Below are 15,904 nucleotides of genomic sequence, written 5' to 3'. Positions count from 1 at the left end.
GAAGATAATTTTAATTTACCTCATGTGATTATCACATATTGTGTACATGTATGAGATGGCATACTATACATCATAAACATGTGAAATTCCTTTGTCAATTAAAAATAAAAATATATTTTCAATTTTAATTCATCTTTTCAATCACAGAACTAGATTTGTCTCTTGAAAAACTGAATTGTATTTAGGATATTATTAATGCTTAAGGTTGTTGAATTTGCTTGGTAATAACTTGATTTTATTCTAAAGTTTTTTATTATGTGTTGTCCTTTTTATGTGTGTGTGCAGTGCTAGGAGTTTAACCCAAGTCCTCAAGCAATTCTAGGCACACACTCTACCTCATTCTCAGCCCTACTCTAAAGTTTTATTTCAGAGTTAGTCATCTTGTAATTTTCTCTAAAGTTTATGGGGTTGGAGAGATGGATCATCAATTAAGCACTGGCTGCTCTTGCAAAGGACTCAAGTTCAGTTCCCAGCACATATATGGCAGCTAACAACCATCCATAACTCCCCTGTAGGCATTACATGACATGGGTACACTTACATATATGCAGACAAAATTTTCATACACATAAAAATAAATTAATAAAGTTTAGTTTCAATACTCTGTTGCTTTTACTATATAAACCCATGAATATATGACAGGTTTAAATTATATCTTACTTGCCTAACATAGACAATACAAATTTAAATAATCTACAAAACTACCCTATACAAAACTCATAGGCCTGGAGGATTTCTTATCAATAAAGTCAAAAGCAGCACAGCTTCCCTCAGCCTATTCAGGAAAACAGCAATTTGCTATCTGTTATCTACCAACATTAATCCCTAACTTACGAACAACTTGTTTAGCAGAAGTTCTATAAAGCGATGACTTGAAGGTAAAGAAAGGTTTCATGCCTAATAAAAGCCAAAAATGACAGCAGATATCACTTAAACATACATTGTCTTTATGTAATCCTCACCTTTACCTTTGGAGAAAACACAGATTTGTGGTTATTTGTCCCTTATGTGGTACATCTGAAAAAGTCTAGATGTTCTAACTCTAAATCTTTTCTTTTATAACAAGGGTCTCAAACTTCTGTTCATTTTGCTAAGGTGCTTCAAAAAAACTGTTTGGGGAGTGAATAGCTATTTGAAAGAGGCTAAGGCCCAGAGTGGCAGCTCAGCAGTTGCAAGTGCTTCCTGCTACAACTTCTGAGGACCTGAGTTCAGTTCCCAGCACTCATATAGAATGGCTCACTATCATCTATAACTTCAGCTTGAGGGGATCTGATACCCTCTTCTGGCCTCCTCAGGCACATGTACACATGTGGCATATAGACACACACATACACATACATAAAAATAAATCTTTAAAAATTCCAAATCATGGATAAGGCTATAGGCAGGTCATGAATTCTGCTTCCTCTGTTACACATATTTCATTTTTTCTTATTAACATAAGCTTCTTTAAAAGGCCTAATTCTGGCTATAAGGATGCACTTGTAGAAAAATAAGTACTACAAAGAATAATTTTTTATTTTTACTGATATTCATTTATATTCACAGATAACATCAACAGTGCATGCTGAGTAAATATTCCCCTATTATGAAATGCACTAAAGACAATACAGAACTCTTTTATCAATCTTTGGTTTTCTCTGTAGCAGTTACACAGGAACAGTATTCAGTTTACTGATGGATATGAAGTAAAAGAAGATATTGGCGTTGGCTCATACTCTGTTTGCAAGAGATGTATACATAAAGCCACAAACATGGAGTTTGCAGTGAAGGTAAACTTTTTTAGATTTGATATGCAATTCTTAACAGTTGTTATTCATACACAGTAGTAAAAATTACACTTGTCGAAGCCAGGTGCCTGTATAGTGGCACATGACTACAGTCCCAACTGTTCAAGAGGCCAAGGCAGGAGAATCATGAGGTACAGGTCAGTCCATGCAATATGGCAAAACCTATCTCAAAAAGGAAATGCATAATTCTCTTTGACAGAAATGCCATTTTTTATAAAAATTTAAGGTAAATTTAAGTATCTGAATTAGTGTCTTCAAAGATCTTAATCTGAAATCATTGATTTCTATGGAGGTGAACAGTAAGAAGTACCAATTAATACCTCTCATAATTTTTAATAGCATTCCTTATACGCTGAATAGTCCCTACTTTATGGTCAATGTCTTAGGGAATTCCTCAAAACAGTATGCAAATGTTATATTATTTCTGGTGAACATGTTCATACCTTTCTTTACATCTAATAGTATTTTGTGATTTATTCAAAGAATAAGAGCCATGGTCATAAACATTATCGGGAGCAATTTTAATTTCCTAAGACAAAATTGTTCAAGGCAAAACCAAAGCACCTAGTTTTGTGATAAAGTGTGAATTTCAACCTTTAGCTATAAATGAACAAAATATATTCAAAGCGTCTGCCTTTTCACTGTCCACAATAGTAATTTCTGTTCTCCCACTTCAAGTAATTCAAGTAATATCTAAAGCTTCCAACTGACCTTGAACCTTATTGTTAGTTTATAAATGTGAGTAGCTGATGTTTAGTTAGCAAGAGAGCAACATTAATTGTTATTAATAGATTAAACTGAATGTAATTGCATTAAAGAAACATCACTATCCATGAGGCTTTCTGTCCGATACACAGATGAACCATAGAAATGCAATTATCTTGCTGTTTTCTTGTTCATTGCTCTTTTGGAACTCTGGAGTGGATGAAAATGTCAAATTGCTAACATGAAAAGAAAGAAAAGAAATAGTATACTTGATTGGATCCTGCTTCCATATATTTGTAAGAAATAGCCCCATTTGAGGATGATTGCCACCAGTATGAGGTGACTTTGAGGCCAGTCTGGGCTACAGAGTGAGAACCTGTCTCACGAAAAAAATTTTTAACAAAATTGAACATACAAAGATCACAAAATTTGTTTCAGGCTACTCCAAGTGAATCAAAGACAGAATTGAGCCAGGTGTGGTGCCTGACATCCCAGCACATGGGAGAGGAAATGGGAGGATGAGGAGTTCGAGTTCTTCCACAGCTAAATAGCAAGTTTGAGGCCAGCATGAAACCCTGTTTCAAAAAACAAAGCCCAACTTGTCTCTTTTTAAATATATTGTTTGAACAGATTAAAACATTAGGAAAAAAATTAAGCAGCTGACATAAAAGGGTTAGAAAAGCCAAATTAGCATTTTGAAGGACTCAGTCAAGTGAAATTCTACATATGGTATTGTACAGAGCTACTTAATTTTCAAAATAAGCTGTTTACTTAATTTTTATAATTAGCTTACAACTAATGTGATAGTCAATTAAAGTACTTAATCAAAAGAGGTAAAGTCAATTCAACAAATAGATGTTAATAGTGGTATTACAGACACATTTATCTCTTAATATTTGTATCAATAGGGAATTAGAAGTTCACTGAATTCTCAAATGCTTTAGAAATTTAAGGATGAGGAAAAATTACGTGTTAGCTGTGTTTTTAGTAACTTTTCTTGAGGCTTTTGAAATTTGAGTAAGTCCTAAATTTACTACAAACTTAACATTGGAGAGACCTAGTGGGACTGGTCTCCTGGGTAGCCTAGTAACCTTGCCATCTATATCAACATTAGCTTTCTAGTTCAACAGTCTAAGTATTTGACTGGTAAGTAGCTTGTATGTATAATATTTGCATATGATGATACCTAAATGCCTATAAATATTTAAGGTTTATGTCATAAAATTTTATGATAAATATTTGCATTTTAGATTATTGATAAAAGCAAAAGAGACCCAACAGAAGAAATTGAAATTCTTCTTCGTTATGGACAGCATCCAAACATTATTACTCTAAAGGATGTAAGTAGACTGTTTAACAAGGATCATTTGAATTGCTTGTTTAACTCACATTTGAAATATTTTTCAAATATTATATAGTAGACCAAGACTTCAGGATAATCATCGTAAAAACTAATCTTAGATGGCTGAAAGTGGAAATTACCTTAAGCAAAATAGTCCAGACTTGGAGTAACAAATACTACATATTTTCTCTCATGTGGATCCTAGATTTTCATTTTTATGTGTGTATGCATACACACATATGAATGGTATAGGTCATGAAGGTAGAAAGGGGACCATAAGAGGTGGTAAAGAGATCTTAAGGGAGGATTGAGAAGGGGAAAAAAGAAAGTAATAGAATGCATGTGACGTAAAATCAGAAGAGGGACTTGTGAAGAGAAAGGAGAGGACCAGCAGGATGGGGACAGGGTGTGGAAGGGGGAGGGGAATGGGAGAAAAGAATCATTTTTTTTTTAATGAGTGAAAATCCCATAATGAAGCCCATTACTTTGTCTGATATCTTTAAAAATAAAATATAAAATGTAGACTTGAGAAGAATGTTTATTGTCTATTTATAAAGAAGAATATATAATTTTCTGCTTTTGCTTTAAAAACAGAATTTTAACATTATCACTCCTAGTGTATGAATTTATTTGAACATGTTTACAAATACCAAATAGTAATATTCATGATTGAGTTGTCTCTCTAAAGGCTTCCAAACAGTGTTCCCACATTACTAACAGCAAGAGAGTTAATGAATAATCCTATGCATCCGTGATGCTTCTCTGCCTGTATTTCGTGCTCTCAAGTCCCTGTCTTTGTAGCAGTTTTCATACTTCCTCACACACTTTATGTTCCAGCCATGCTTTTTTTTAGTGTACAGATTTTGGAAAGCATATCTTGTTTTCTCATAGTGCTCTTTCAATGTAGGGTTCCCTCAGGTGGGAACAGCATTTCCCTTTGCCTGGCTAACTAACTACCACAATTAAGATTCTGCTAAGGGCTCCTTCCTCCTAGGAAGCCTTTCCTGCCCATCACTACCCCCAGGACAAGTGAGATATCCTTTATCAGGGCTATCCTGATGCTCAAATACCTTTGTCTCCTATGGCTTTTATTATAACAGAGTCTTGCCAAAAGTATCCACTTCCCAGGTAGTAGTCAGCTCTCTCGATGCTGGTGTTCATGTAGGCTCAAAGGCTCTATCTAGGTGTTGGCAAAACACTAGTTGTCTCACATTAATTTGCCAAAGCTCTTTTCTTAGATGAAGAATGTTAGTTTAGTCTCATTAAAATGTGACATTATATCTTTTATAGATCTTTTCTTCTTCATTTCAAATTCCCAAGTCTCTAAAATCTTCCTCAGACTTCTAGCACAGCATCTCAAACACTTTTTTGGGTTTCATTTATATGTCTGCTTCTCTGTATCAGTGTACACCATTTGAGAGTACTTAATTTTCTCTATATTTAGGACTTACACCTGTACAGTATCTTAGGCCTCTTAGAGAGCTAAATAAAAGTCTCTGGTAATAGTATTATGACAGGAAAATTAAAAAGAACTAAAGTTTAATAAAAGGAATTATTTTGGTTAGGGGTTGCTTGGAATACAAATCCAAAATGTAGTAAGCTTTCAATTTCTGTGTTAGGAGTTTGCTAGTGTGCTTCTTTATGGTTGCATGGAATGTCTCTTTACAACTTAATCTTCCTATAGAATTCTTAAGTATAACTGTGTTTTTTTTCAGGTTCATTAAAAACCAGAATAATTAATTTGTTTCATGTACATTAATACAAAAGTTCTGTCTTTTCAAAAACTCCAGGAAAATCAGAAAAGTCCACTATTGTACCATCTCTTGTAGATCCAGATGGGAAACAAGCCCTAAGAATATGAATTGAGTGCACCTTCATATACCATGCCCATAGTTGCTTTGATTATTGTGAATTAGGTTTCACAGGCAGGAATTACAAGATATTTTTCTGACAATCAATCTCAGTCCCTATTTTCATATTCCTGGATGTATAAAATTACAAGTTTCATATTCTACATTGGTTGTAAACAGTAAAATTTTCTTGAATAAATGTTTTAATTTCTTACACTATATTAATTTTTCCTAAATATGTTTATGTAGTAGTTTAGTGGCATATAAGAGCTTCCAATTGCCAGGCGTGGTGGTGCACGCCTTTAATCCCAGCACTCAGGAGGCAGAGGCAGGCGGATCTCTGTGGGGTTAAGGCCAGCCTGGTCTACATAGTGAGTTCCAGGACAGCTGGGGCTACAGGGAGACTCGTCTCAAAAAGACCAAAAAAAAAGCTTCAAATAAATTTTTAATGTTCTGACATTAAATTTTATAGGTGTATGATGATGGAAAATATGTGTATGTAGTGACAGAACTTATGAAAGGTGGTGAACTGCTGGACAAAATTCTTAGACAGAAATTTTTCTCTGAACGAGAGGCCAGTGCTGTCCTCTTTACTATAACCAAAACTGTTGAATATCTTCACGCACAAGGGGTAAGTCTTTTTAACATGATTATGCACACGTACATAGACATATGCATCAGTTTTTGTCTTAATACTCGGGCTAAAATTACAAATATGGAAGTAATGGAAAATAACTATAATTAGCTTCATTATCCTACTGCTTTTCCTTTATAGAAACTTTTCTCATTGGTTTTAAAGTGCTACTTTGAAATCCTAGCATGCTTATATTAAATTCTTACGCTTTCCAAAAAAAAGTGCATGGTGTCTTCTGACCTGTAAAACAGTACTCCTCTAAAACCAGGCCCACTTCAAGCTAGAATCAGAACAGGAGAACCGTAGTTTGTGTTCACGTACATGAGTAAGGCCAGGTAGTCACCCAGCTTCCAGCCAGTGAATACTCTCCTCATTTTTTCCTGCATACAAATTTTTAATAAATAGCACAAAAGTCAGATTTTTTGAAGAATGAAGCCTTTGGAAGAGAGAGAAAGAGAAAATAAAGAGGCAGGAGAAAAGAATAGCAGAGCAGTGAAGAGGGATAGAAAATGAAGGGGAAATGTTTGCTTTTATTTTTTTATATTTTTAATTGGCAAAAATACACTTATGGTATAGATTAAAAAATAAGGGGCTGGAGAGATGGCTCAGCGGTTAAGAACACTGTTCTTGCAGAAGACCCAGGTTTGAATCCCAGCACCCACATGGCAGCTAACAACTGTCCGTAACTCCAGTTCCAGGGGATCTGATGCCCTCTTCAGACCTCCATGGGCACTGCACAACATGGATGCATTTACATACATGCAGTCAATACACTCATACACATAAAATAAAATAATTTAAAAATTTAAAAAAAACATACATGTTCATATGTGTGTACAGGTGCACATGTATGCAGGGCATGGAGGACAACGTTGGGTGTCATCCTCAGGAATGCCATCCATTTCCTTTGAATCAGGATCTCTCATTGGCCTGAAGCTCATCAATTAGGCCAGACTCACCAGTGAGCCACAAGGATCCTTCTGTCTCTGCCTCCCCAGCACTGTGCTTAACACATGCCACCACACCTGACATTTTTCCATGGGTACTGGGGCTTGAACTCAAGTCCTTGAGCTTACAAGGCAAACACTTTACCAAATGAGCCAATCCCCAATCTAAAAATTTTTTTATTATGTTTGTGAAAAAAATTACTTAAGGAGTTCATTTCAATGCACTGTTCTCACCCCCCACCCCCTCACCCCTGCTTAAAAACTAGCAAGTGTGATGTGTTAAAACAACAGAATTCTAGTTTCTGGCTAATCAACATTTTCCTAGTACTGTACCTTGAAATTGGTAGAGCTCAATATTCACTGAGTAATTTACAGCTTTACTGTCATCTACATCTTCCATGTTCTTTTACCAGTGCCTTATCAATTAGTAAAATAGTATTAATGTTCTGATTGTGAGAAACTAAACCTAAGGTGATTAATTAGAATATCAACTCAGAGTTTGGTGGTGGAAGAAGCACTTAAGCCTAAACTCTTAAAAAGGGGAGGGGTGATTGGGCACATATGACATTTAACTTGTACATTAAATAAATGATATGTGAAGTCTGGGTTTAGATTTTTTGGGTGGGTTCTTTGGTTGGTTTTTTACTTCTGAACGCCATACCAGTTCATATTTGTCTTGTACCTATCTTGCTGTATATGTATCACTCCCGCTATTTAGAATGACTTTATCCCACTGTTTCCATGGCTTATTTAATGTTCTTCAGGTCTTTTAAGTCAGATGTTTATCCTCCAAAGACCCTCCCATGCTATTTAAAGTGACTTCTCTGAACTTACTATTCTCTTCCTTTCTACTCCGAAGCAAGCACCTAGTTTGAAACAGCCAGCATCTTGTGGGTCTGTTCACCACAGTGTCTGCAGCTCCTTATACAGCAGCCTTGCACATAACAGACACTGAGTAAATATGAAATGAGTGAATAACCTGCATATAGACATTGTTGCTATTTGCATTTCTCTTTAAACTATGCAATTAGACAAAGGGAATGGATAGCTACTATTCTTTCTCCTTGCCCCCCAGGTCAGAGTTACACAGCTGTTTACATAACAGCATTTTATAATGCTGGGATAATTTTAAGGTCTGTGCACATCATCTTGTTAGGTACATTGCTTGGCAGTTTATGAATAAAGAGCTTTCTGTGAGAAAATGTATTGTTAATGTAACTCATTTCAATTTGTATTTTAACTAGGTGGTTCACAGAGACTTGAAACCTAGCAACATTCTTTATGTGGATGAATCTGGTAATCCAGAATCTATTCGAATTTGTGATTTTGGCTTTGCAAAACAGCTGAGAGCAGAAAACGGTCTTCTGATGACTCCTTGTTATACTGCAAATTTTGTTGCACCAGAGGTAATTGTGAGAGTATTTTGTAATTGGTTGGAGTGTTTTGATATATTTAAGGATTCATTTGCTATCTTTAGTATAGAGTAGTCAATTATTGTTTAATTGATGAATTACTGAACTGATAGTTAAGATGAAATGCTAGTCCTTTATTTCCCTGTTTAATGCTTCAATGACATCTGATTGCCTATGGGGGTGGGGGTTACTAAATTTCTTAGTAAGAAATTACAAAAGCTCTTTCTAGTATCCCCGACTTTAAGTTCTAGCCACTATGTACCCTTTTGCCTATCACTAAGGCTGTCCTGTCATTATTTTTTTGTTGTTGTTGTTAGGTTTTTGTTTTTTTGTGTTTTGGGTCTTTTTGAGACACAGTTCCCTATAGCCCCAGCTGACCTGGAACTCACCATGTAGACCAGTCTGGCCTTGAACTCACAAGAGATCAGACTGTCTTTGCTTCCCAAGTGCTGGGATTAAAGGCCACCATGCCTGGTTTGTTGTTTTGTTTTACTTTGAGACCCAACCTGGCCTGGATCTTACAGTGATCCTCCTACCTCAACCTCCCAAGTGCTAAAATTACAGATGGTGAGCCACCACATCCTTTTGCCCTCTTGTTTCTACCTTTGAATATCTTCTGCTTACTCTTTGCCTACAGACTTCTTACTTCGAGGTCCAATACAAGCTACCTACCATCTAACCTTTTGTCTCTCCTCATATGAAGACTAAATTGGGGCTTAAAGGATGACTCAGTGAGGGGGTGCTTACCTACCTTATAGGAAGCCCTAGATTTTTATCATCAGCCCCACAAAAATAAAGAAATTACTTACCCATCTGTATATACATTATCACATCAGACATGATTGTTTTGTTGTACTTCTGTTGAATTGTTAACTATTTAATGTTTATTTCCCCTGCTAGATTTTTTTTGTTTGTCATGTAACTCATACTTGATAATAATTGATGATTATTAAATATTTGAGTAAATCAAATAACATAAATTAGTAATATTTGGCACTATATCACTTATATGAGGTTATGTGTGCTCTTAAAAGAATTGCTATTGGGACTAGAGAAATGGCTCAGCGGTTAAGAATACTGACTGAACACAGACCCAGGTTCGATTCCCAGCACCCACATGGGAGCTAACAACTGTCCGTAACTCCAGTTTCAGGGGATCCAATAGCCTCTTCTGTCCTCTGAGGGCATTTCATGACACAGGTGCACTTTTATACATGCAGGCATGACACTCATACACATAAAATAAAAATAATAAAGTATTAAAAGAAAAAGAATTGCTATTGCCAGGCATGATAGTACATGTCTGTAATCCTAGCACTGAAGAAGCAGAGGCAGTAAGATCAAGAGTTCATCACCTGCCTGGACTGCATAGGAAGTTCAAGACTAGACTGGGTTGCAGAGTAAGTTCAAGGCCAGTCTGGGCTACGGAGTAAAATCCTGACTCAAAAAATATTGTTATTTCTAATCATTTCTGTAACCTCATGAAAAATATAAATTCATTAAGTTAAGAAAGTTGTATTTGCCAGGCGTGGTAGTGCAAGCCTTTCGTCCCAGCACTTGGGAGGCAGAGGCAGGTGGATCTCTGTGAGTTCAAGGCCAGCCTGGTCTACATAGTGAATTCTAAGACAGCTGGGACTACAGGGAGACCCTGTCTCAAAAAAAGAGAAAGAAAGAAACTTATCTTTGATTTGTCCTTTCTATCTCTGTACCTACAGCAGTACACAATAAATATTTATTCAAACATCAATGTTAAATGTATTTATATATTTACAGATATACATATGAATTAGCAGTAGTAGAGTGTTCTAATATTAGATTACTATATGGCCTTATTTGTTAATCATGGTCTGTTAAAGTTTTTCTGATTTGCGTCAATTTGGAAAATATAATTCAATCCACAGTCTATCCAAATATATATTTTAAAAAATTGTGTGGTAGAGCTGGAGAGATGGCTCAGCAGTTAAGAGAATTTGCAGAAGAACCAGACTTAGTTCCTAGCACCCACTTTGGGCAGCTCACAACTACCTATAATTCCAACTCCAGGGGTTCCAACTCTTCCTTCTAGCCTCCAGAGGCACCTGCACACACTTGGTGCAAAGAAAACATCAGTATGGTGCAGGGCATGGTTGTGCATACCTTTAATCCCTGCAGAGGCAGGCAGATCTCTGTGAGATCAAGGCCAGCCTGGTTTACATAGCAAGTTCCAGGCTAGCTGGGGCTACAAGGAGACATGGAACAAAAAAAAAAAACAGAAAAAGAAAAGAAATCATTGGTATAGTAATACTCATCTTACTTTTTCTAGGTCTTAAAACGACAAGGTTATGATGCTGCCTGTGATATATGGAGTCTTGGTGTCCTCCTTTATACAATGCTTACTGGGTGAGTATGTATCATGTACTACTATAAGCATATATTCATCAATATTTTGCTTAAATTGTGTAGGCTTTTATAATCCCTATGTATGTTTTCTCATACTAATATATATATATTCCTGTAATAATATATTTATAGCTATGGTCTTAATGTCTCATGGCCTTAAATTAATCTTTCCATACATTGTGTACACTGATTATGTCATCAACATATGCTGTTTTAATATAGTATTCTATAATATGTCATAACTTGGAATTCAAATAATATTGTACATTGTTTAGTTACTATAGTCTATGACTTGGCCTATGGAGCTTCATTTTATTGATTTTTTTTTAATTCACTTTGGCAGACTCCAATAAAGTATTACATTAACTGAATTACTCATAATACTTTTGGAAACTGCAAATAAATGTAGAGATTACCAACCAAAAGAAAAATTACATTCATTAACATTTTAATTCTACTATAACCTAGTTATACTCCATTTGCAAATGGTCCTGATGATACACCAGAAGAAATATTGGCACGAATAGGTAGCGGAAAATTCTCACTCAGTGGTGGTTACTGGAATTCTGTTTCAGATACAGCAAAGGTAAGTGTGGGCCTCCTATTACAAAGTCTATTTGTTTTGTTTTGTTTTGTTTTGTTATTAGGTCTAGGAATCAAACCTAGTACTCCATGTATGCTAGGAACACATTCTACCACTGAGCTACACACTTGACCCTGTTACAAGCCAGAGGTTTCATGTATGTGCATGTTCATCAGTGAGTAGAGATGTATGTGTGTTGACATATGTGGAGGTCAGAGGTCAATTTTGGATGTCATTTCTGTAGTAGCTATCCACCTTCAGCTTTTTTATTTGTTTGTTTGATTTTGGCATCAGGATGGGGATGTTTTTTGTTTTGAGACAGGTTCTCTCTCTGATCTGGGGCTCACCCATTAGATTACTTGTCTCTGCCTCCCCATCACTGAAATTATAATACATGCAGCAGTGCCTAGCTTTTTACATGAGTGTTGAGGATCAAACTCAGGTCTCTATTCTTGAACAGCAAGCACTATGCTGCCTGAGCTATCTCCCCAGCCCCTATTACAAGCCCTTCAGAAAATTCTTTGTCATAATCGATGATGAGAAGAAATACTAGCAATTAGAAGCTTTTGCTTATCAAGTAGTCTGTTGAAGTGATATCAAATAACTTGAACTCCAAAATGGACCATTATTTTGTTTCTCTCCCAGATTTTGACTTGGCCTTGTTATCTATATATTTGCTAAAGCTTTCTCTTACTGCTGAACATGATGATTGGCAGTGATGGTAATGTTTATGATTTGTCTGTCTACTATGTGCTTCACACTGCACTTTATCCAAATGATCTCATGAAGTCCTCATTACAACCTTGTAAAATAGATCGTCATTTCATAAAATAAAGCAAAGACTAGAGTTTTGTTGTTGTTGTTGTTGTTGTTGGGTTTGTTTTTGTTTTTATTTGGTCTTTTTGAGACAGAGTCTCCCTGTAGCCCCAGCTGGCCTAGAACTTAGTATGTAGACCAGGCTGGCCTTGAACTCACAGAGATCTGCCTGCCTCTGCCTCCCTAGTGCTGGGATTAAAGGCTTTCACCACCATGCCTGGTAAAGACTAGAGTTTTAGTATAAACTTGTCTATGGTGATACATCAGGTACATGTGGGCAAGGTAAACTCTCACTCCAGAGTGCTTGTTCCCTGAAAAAATTGCACAATGTTCTCACCTTGATTCATGTGATAAAGAAAAGGGACTCATCTATTTCACAGTTAACAGTAGAATGGGTTTATAGCCTCTGCTGGAAATCACTTGAAAAGCTTTAGAGCCTGCTCCATCCCTAGAATAACACTGGCTTACTTTCCAGTTCTTCTCTACTTTAATGATATTTATAGAAAATTCTTTTTTTAAAAAAATAGTACATTTTTCCATTCAAAATTAGAAAAATATAGAGGAGACTGAAGAGCTATTAATAAAGATGCTCACTGGTTTTTCTTAGAAATGGAGCTTGAGTTGAGGTAATTGTAAATAAAATACATTGAAAGCATTCATAGGATCTTTTGCTATAGAGCATAAAGCCCTAGTCAGTTTGATGGTTGTTTATATACTTGGGGTTTTGTTTTATTTTGTTTTGTTTTTCTCTGTTACAAGTGTTTTATCTGCATGTGTGTTTGCACATCACATGCATGCCTGGTGCCCAAGGAGGGCTTCTGATACCCTGGAACTGGAGTTGGAGACAGTTGTAAGCCACTATATGGGTACTGGGAAGCAAACCTGGGTCTTCAGTAGCAATAAATGTTTCTAAATACCTAGCCATCTCTCCAGCTCCAGATACTTGGTTTTTTAACTGCATTTAAAATAAAATGTCAGACTTGAGAGGGTGTAGCTCAGTGATAGAGCATGTTCTTAGCACACACGAAGGCCCTGGGTTAGATTCCTCAGCACACACACACACACACACAAAAAACTGAATGTTAGCCTTTATGGTTTTCTAACAAAATTTCTCAAAGCAGATGCTTCATTTTTCTGGATACCCGTTTCCATCCTAATTCTCTTTATTGAGCACCTAAAATGTACTTAATAAATAAATGAAAGCCCTGCCCAGTGTAGTGGCACATGCCTTTAATCCCTCAGAGGCAGAGGCAGGCAGATCTCTGTGAGGTCAAGGTCAGCCTGGTCTATATAGTGAGTTCCAGGACAGCTGGGTCTACAGGGAGACCCTGTCTAGCATACATACATACATACATACATACACACACTCTGTCTTACATACAAACATACCTGTCTAACATACATGAATGAATGAATGAATGAATGAATGAATGATAAATAAATAAATAAATAAATAAATAAATAAATAAATAAATGCTACAGGGAGACTATGTCTCAAAAAACCAAAATAATTAAATAAATACATGGATGGATGGATGGATGGATGGATGGATGGATGGATGGATGAATAAAACCCCTAGAGAGAAACAATTTGGCAAAGATAGAATTCTTGATTTCAGAGAGCTTACAATCTGGCAGATAGACAGCCAGAACTGAGCAGTATAGTATCACTTGTAATGTAGTACAGTTTTTGTGCTAAGGATGTTTACAGATGATGCTAAACTAGGAAGACTTCAGGGAATGCTTTGCAGCAGTGGTGAGGGAGGTTGCTGGACAGATGGAGGGGTATTGCAAAAGGTTGTAGTCTATCCCAGACCAGTAGATGATGATGGGATCATGAGAACAGCAGAGTACCCCAGACTGTCATTTGATGAGTGCTACAGTATATACAAGCCAGTGATAGCTGATGAACCCAGATTGTGAACAGCTCATAGCTCATGCTTAGGATTATTGACTTATCCTGGGTATTATGAACTTTTTTTATACTAAACTGTGCAGTGATCAGATTTTCCCTTTTGTACCCATGGAGCAAAACAGTAATTTTTATTTTCATGGAGTCTGCCACAAACTATTGTGATCAATTGTATAGTATATGATTTACTTGTGAAGTAAATGTTGAAAGTAACTTAAGTATCAGGGCTTACGCATTACCTAGTTTATCTAGTCAGGCAAAACTAGTTGTATTGGGGTTAGAGAGATGGCTCAGTGGTTAACAGCACTGACTACTCTTGCAGAGGACCCGGGTTTTGGTCCCAGCACCCACGTTTCAGCTAACAACTGTCTGTAACTCTAGTTCCAGGGAATCCAACACCCTCTTCTAAGCTCCACCGGCGCTGCAGGACACTGGTGCACTTAACATACATCCAGGCAAGACACCCATACACATAAAATAAAAATAATAAAATATTTTTAAAAAACTAGTTGCATTACTTTTATGTTGCTGTGATAAAACAGCATGACCAAGGCAACTTGTAGAAGGGAGAATTTATTTGACTTGCAGTTCCAGGGAAGATTCCATTATAATGAGGGAGGCATGGCCATAGGAGGTGGCTAGATCAGAAAGCTGAACAATCACATCTCCTAGCAGACACAGGAAACAGAGGGAGACTTACTGGAAAATCCAGCAAGGCTTAAGAACTCTCAAAGCCCACCCCCTGTGACAGGTTCTTCCAGCATGGTCATACCTACTAAAGGTTCCATGACCCTCTCACAAACTAGAGACCAAGTGTTCAAACACTTTGAGTCTGTTGGGGGACATTTTCAATCAAACCCCACAGTAGTTAAGGTTATCTCTATAGTTTTATAATCACTTTAGCTCCAGCATGCTTTTTAGTGAGATAAAGATGGAGACACAAAAAAATTGTATCCAACTGTCTTATAAATTCCATGTTATTACAGTAAACTTTGCTTATATGTACAGTTAAGACTTCTGATTGTAAGCATCATGAAATACTATAATTACATACCTCAAGAACAAATTGCCTATGTGAATACTGTCAGTCATGTGGGTCATATGTGTCATATGTGGCTTTGAGAAGAACAGAACCACAGCTGCCATTTACTGAGCATTTACTTTCAAAGGGCTCTGTTGTCTATTGGACTTAAATTGTTTTATTTGATGCTCACTGACATAATATTAGGGTAATGTGTCACCTGTAAAGTTTTGCATATTTTAGGTCATCAATGATGTGGGCCTAAATTATAGCAATTGTCCTGGAATTTGAGGTAAATGAAAAGGCAATCTTGAAGGCAGACTTTATAATTTATTGGACATAAATGAGTAAGAAGCAGCTATAAAGCGTACAGTTCACAAATCTACCTTGGCAGGATTGCAGATTTGGACATAATTAATTTAAAATGCTCATGTAATATAATTAATAGATACTGACCATTAGGCAGCTGACCATATGGCTATGGGTCTTGGAGAGAAGTTGTGGTGGAATTTG

General features: G+C 36.4%; 1 protein-coding gene across 7 annotated transcripts in view; it reads left to right on the top strand.

Moving 5' to 3' along the window:
* Rps6ka3 (ribosomal protein S6 kinase A3) overlaps positions 1–15,904 on the top strand; it is a 118,065-nt gene that overhangs the window by 93,150 nt on the left and 9,011 nt on the right. For all 7 annotated transcript variants that reach the window (XM_017798853.2, XM_008835727.3, XM_017798852.2 and 4 more), the window contains 6 exons: positions 1,647–1,772; positions 3,746–3,835; positions 6,160–6,318; positions 8,513–8,674; positions 10,983–11,059; positions 11,528–11,645. In XM_017798853.2, coding sequence (XP_017654342.1) covers positions 1,647–1,772; positions 3,746–3,835; positions 6,160–6,318; positions 8,513–8,674; positions 10,983–11,059; positions 11,528–11,645 — 732 coding nt within the window. The remainder of the gene's footprint in view (positions 1–1,646; positions 1,773–3,745; positions 3,836–6,159; positions 6,319–8,512; positions 8,675–10,982; positions 11,060–11,527; positions 11,646–15,904) is intronic.

The sequence above is a fragment of the Nannospalax galili genome, unplaced genomic scaffold, assembly GCF_000622305.1.
Source record: "Nannospalax galili isolate Female #2095 unplaced genomic scaffold, S.galili_v1.0 scaffold217, whole genome shotgun sequence".
In the NCBI taxonomy this organism is placed as follows: Eukaryota; Metazoa; Chordata; class Mammalia; order Rodentia; family Spalacidae; genus Nannospalax; species Nannospalax galili.
The sequence above is the reverse complement of the archived record's forward strand: the minus strand, read 5'-3'. Positions and strand labels throughout refer to the sequence as shown.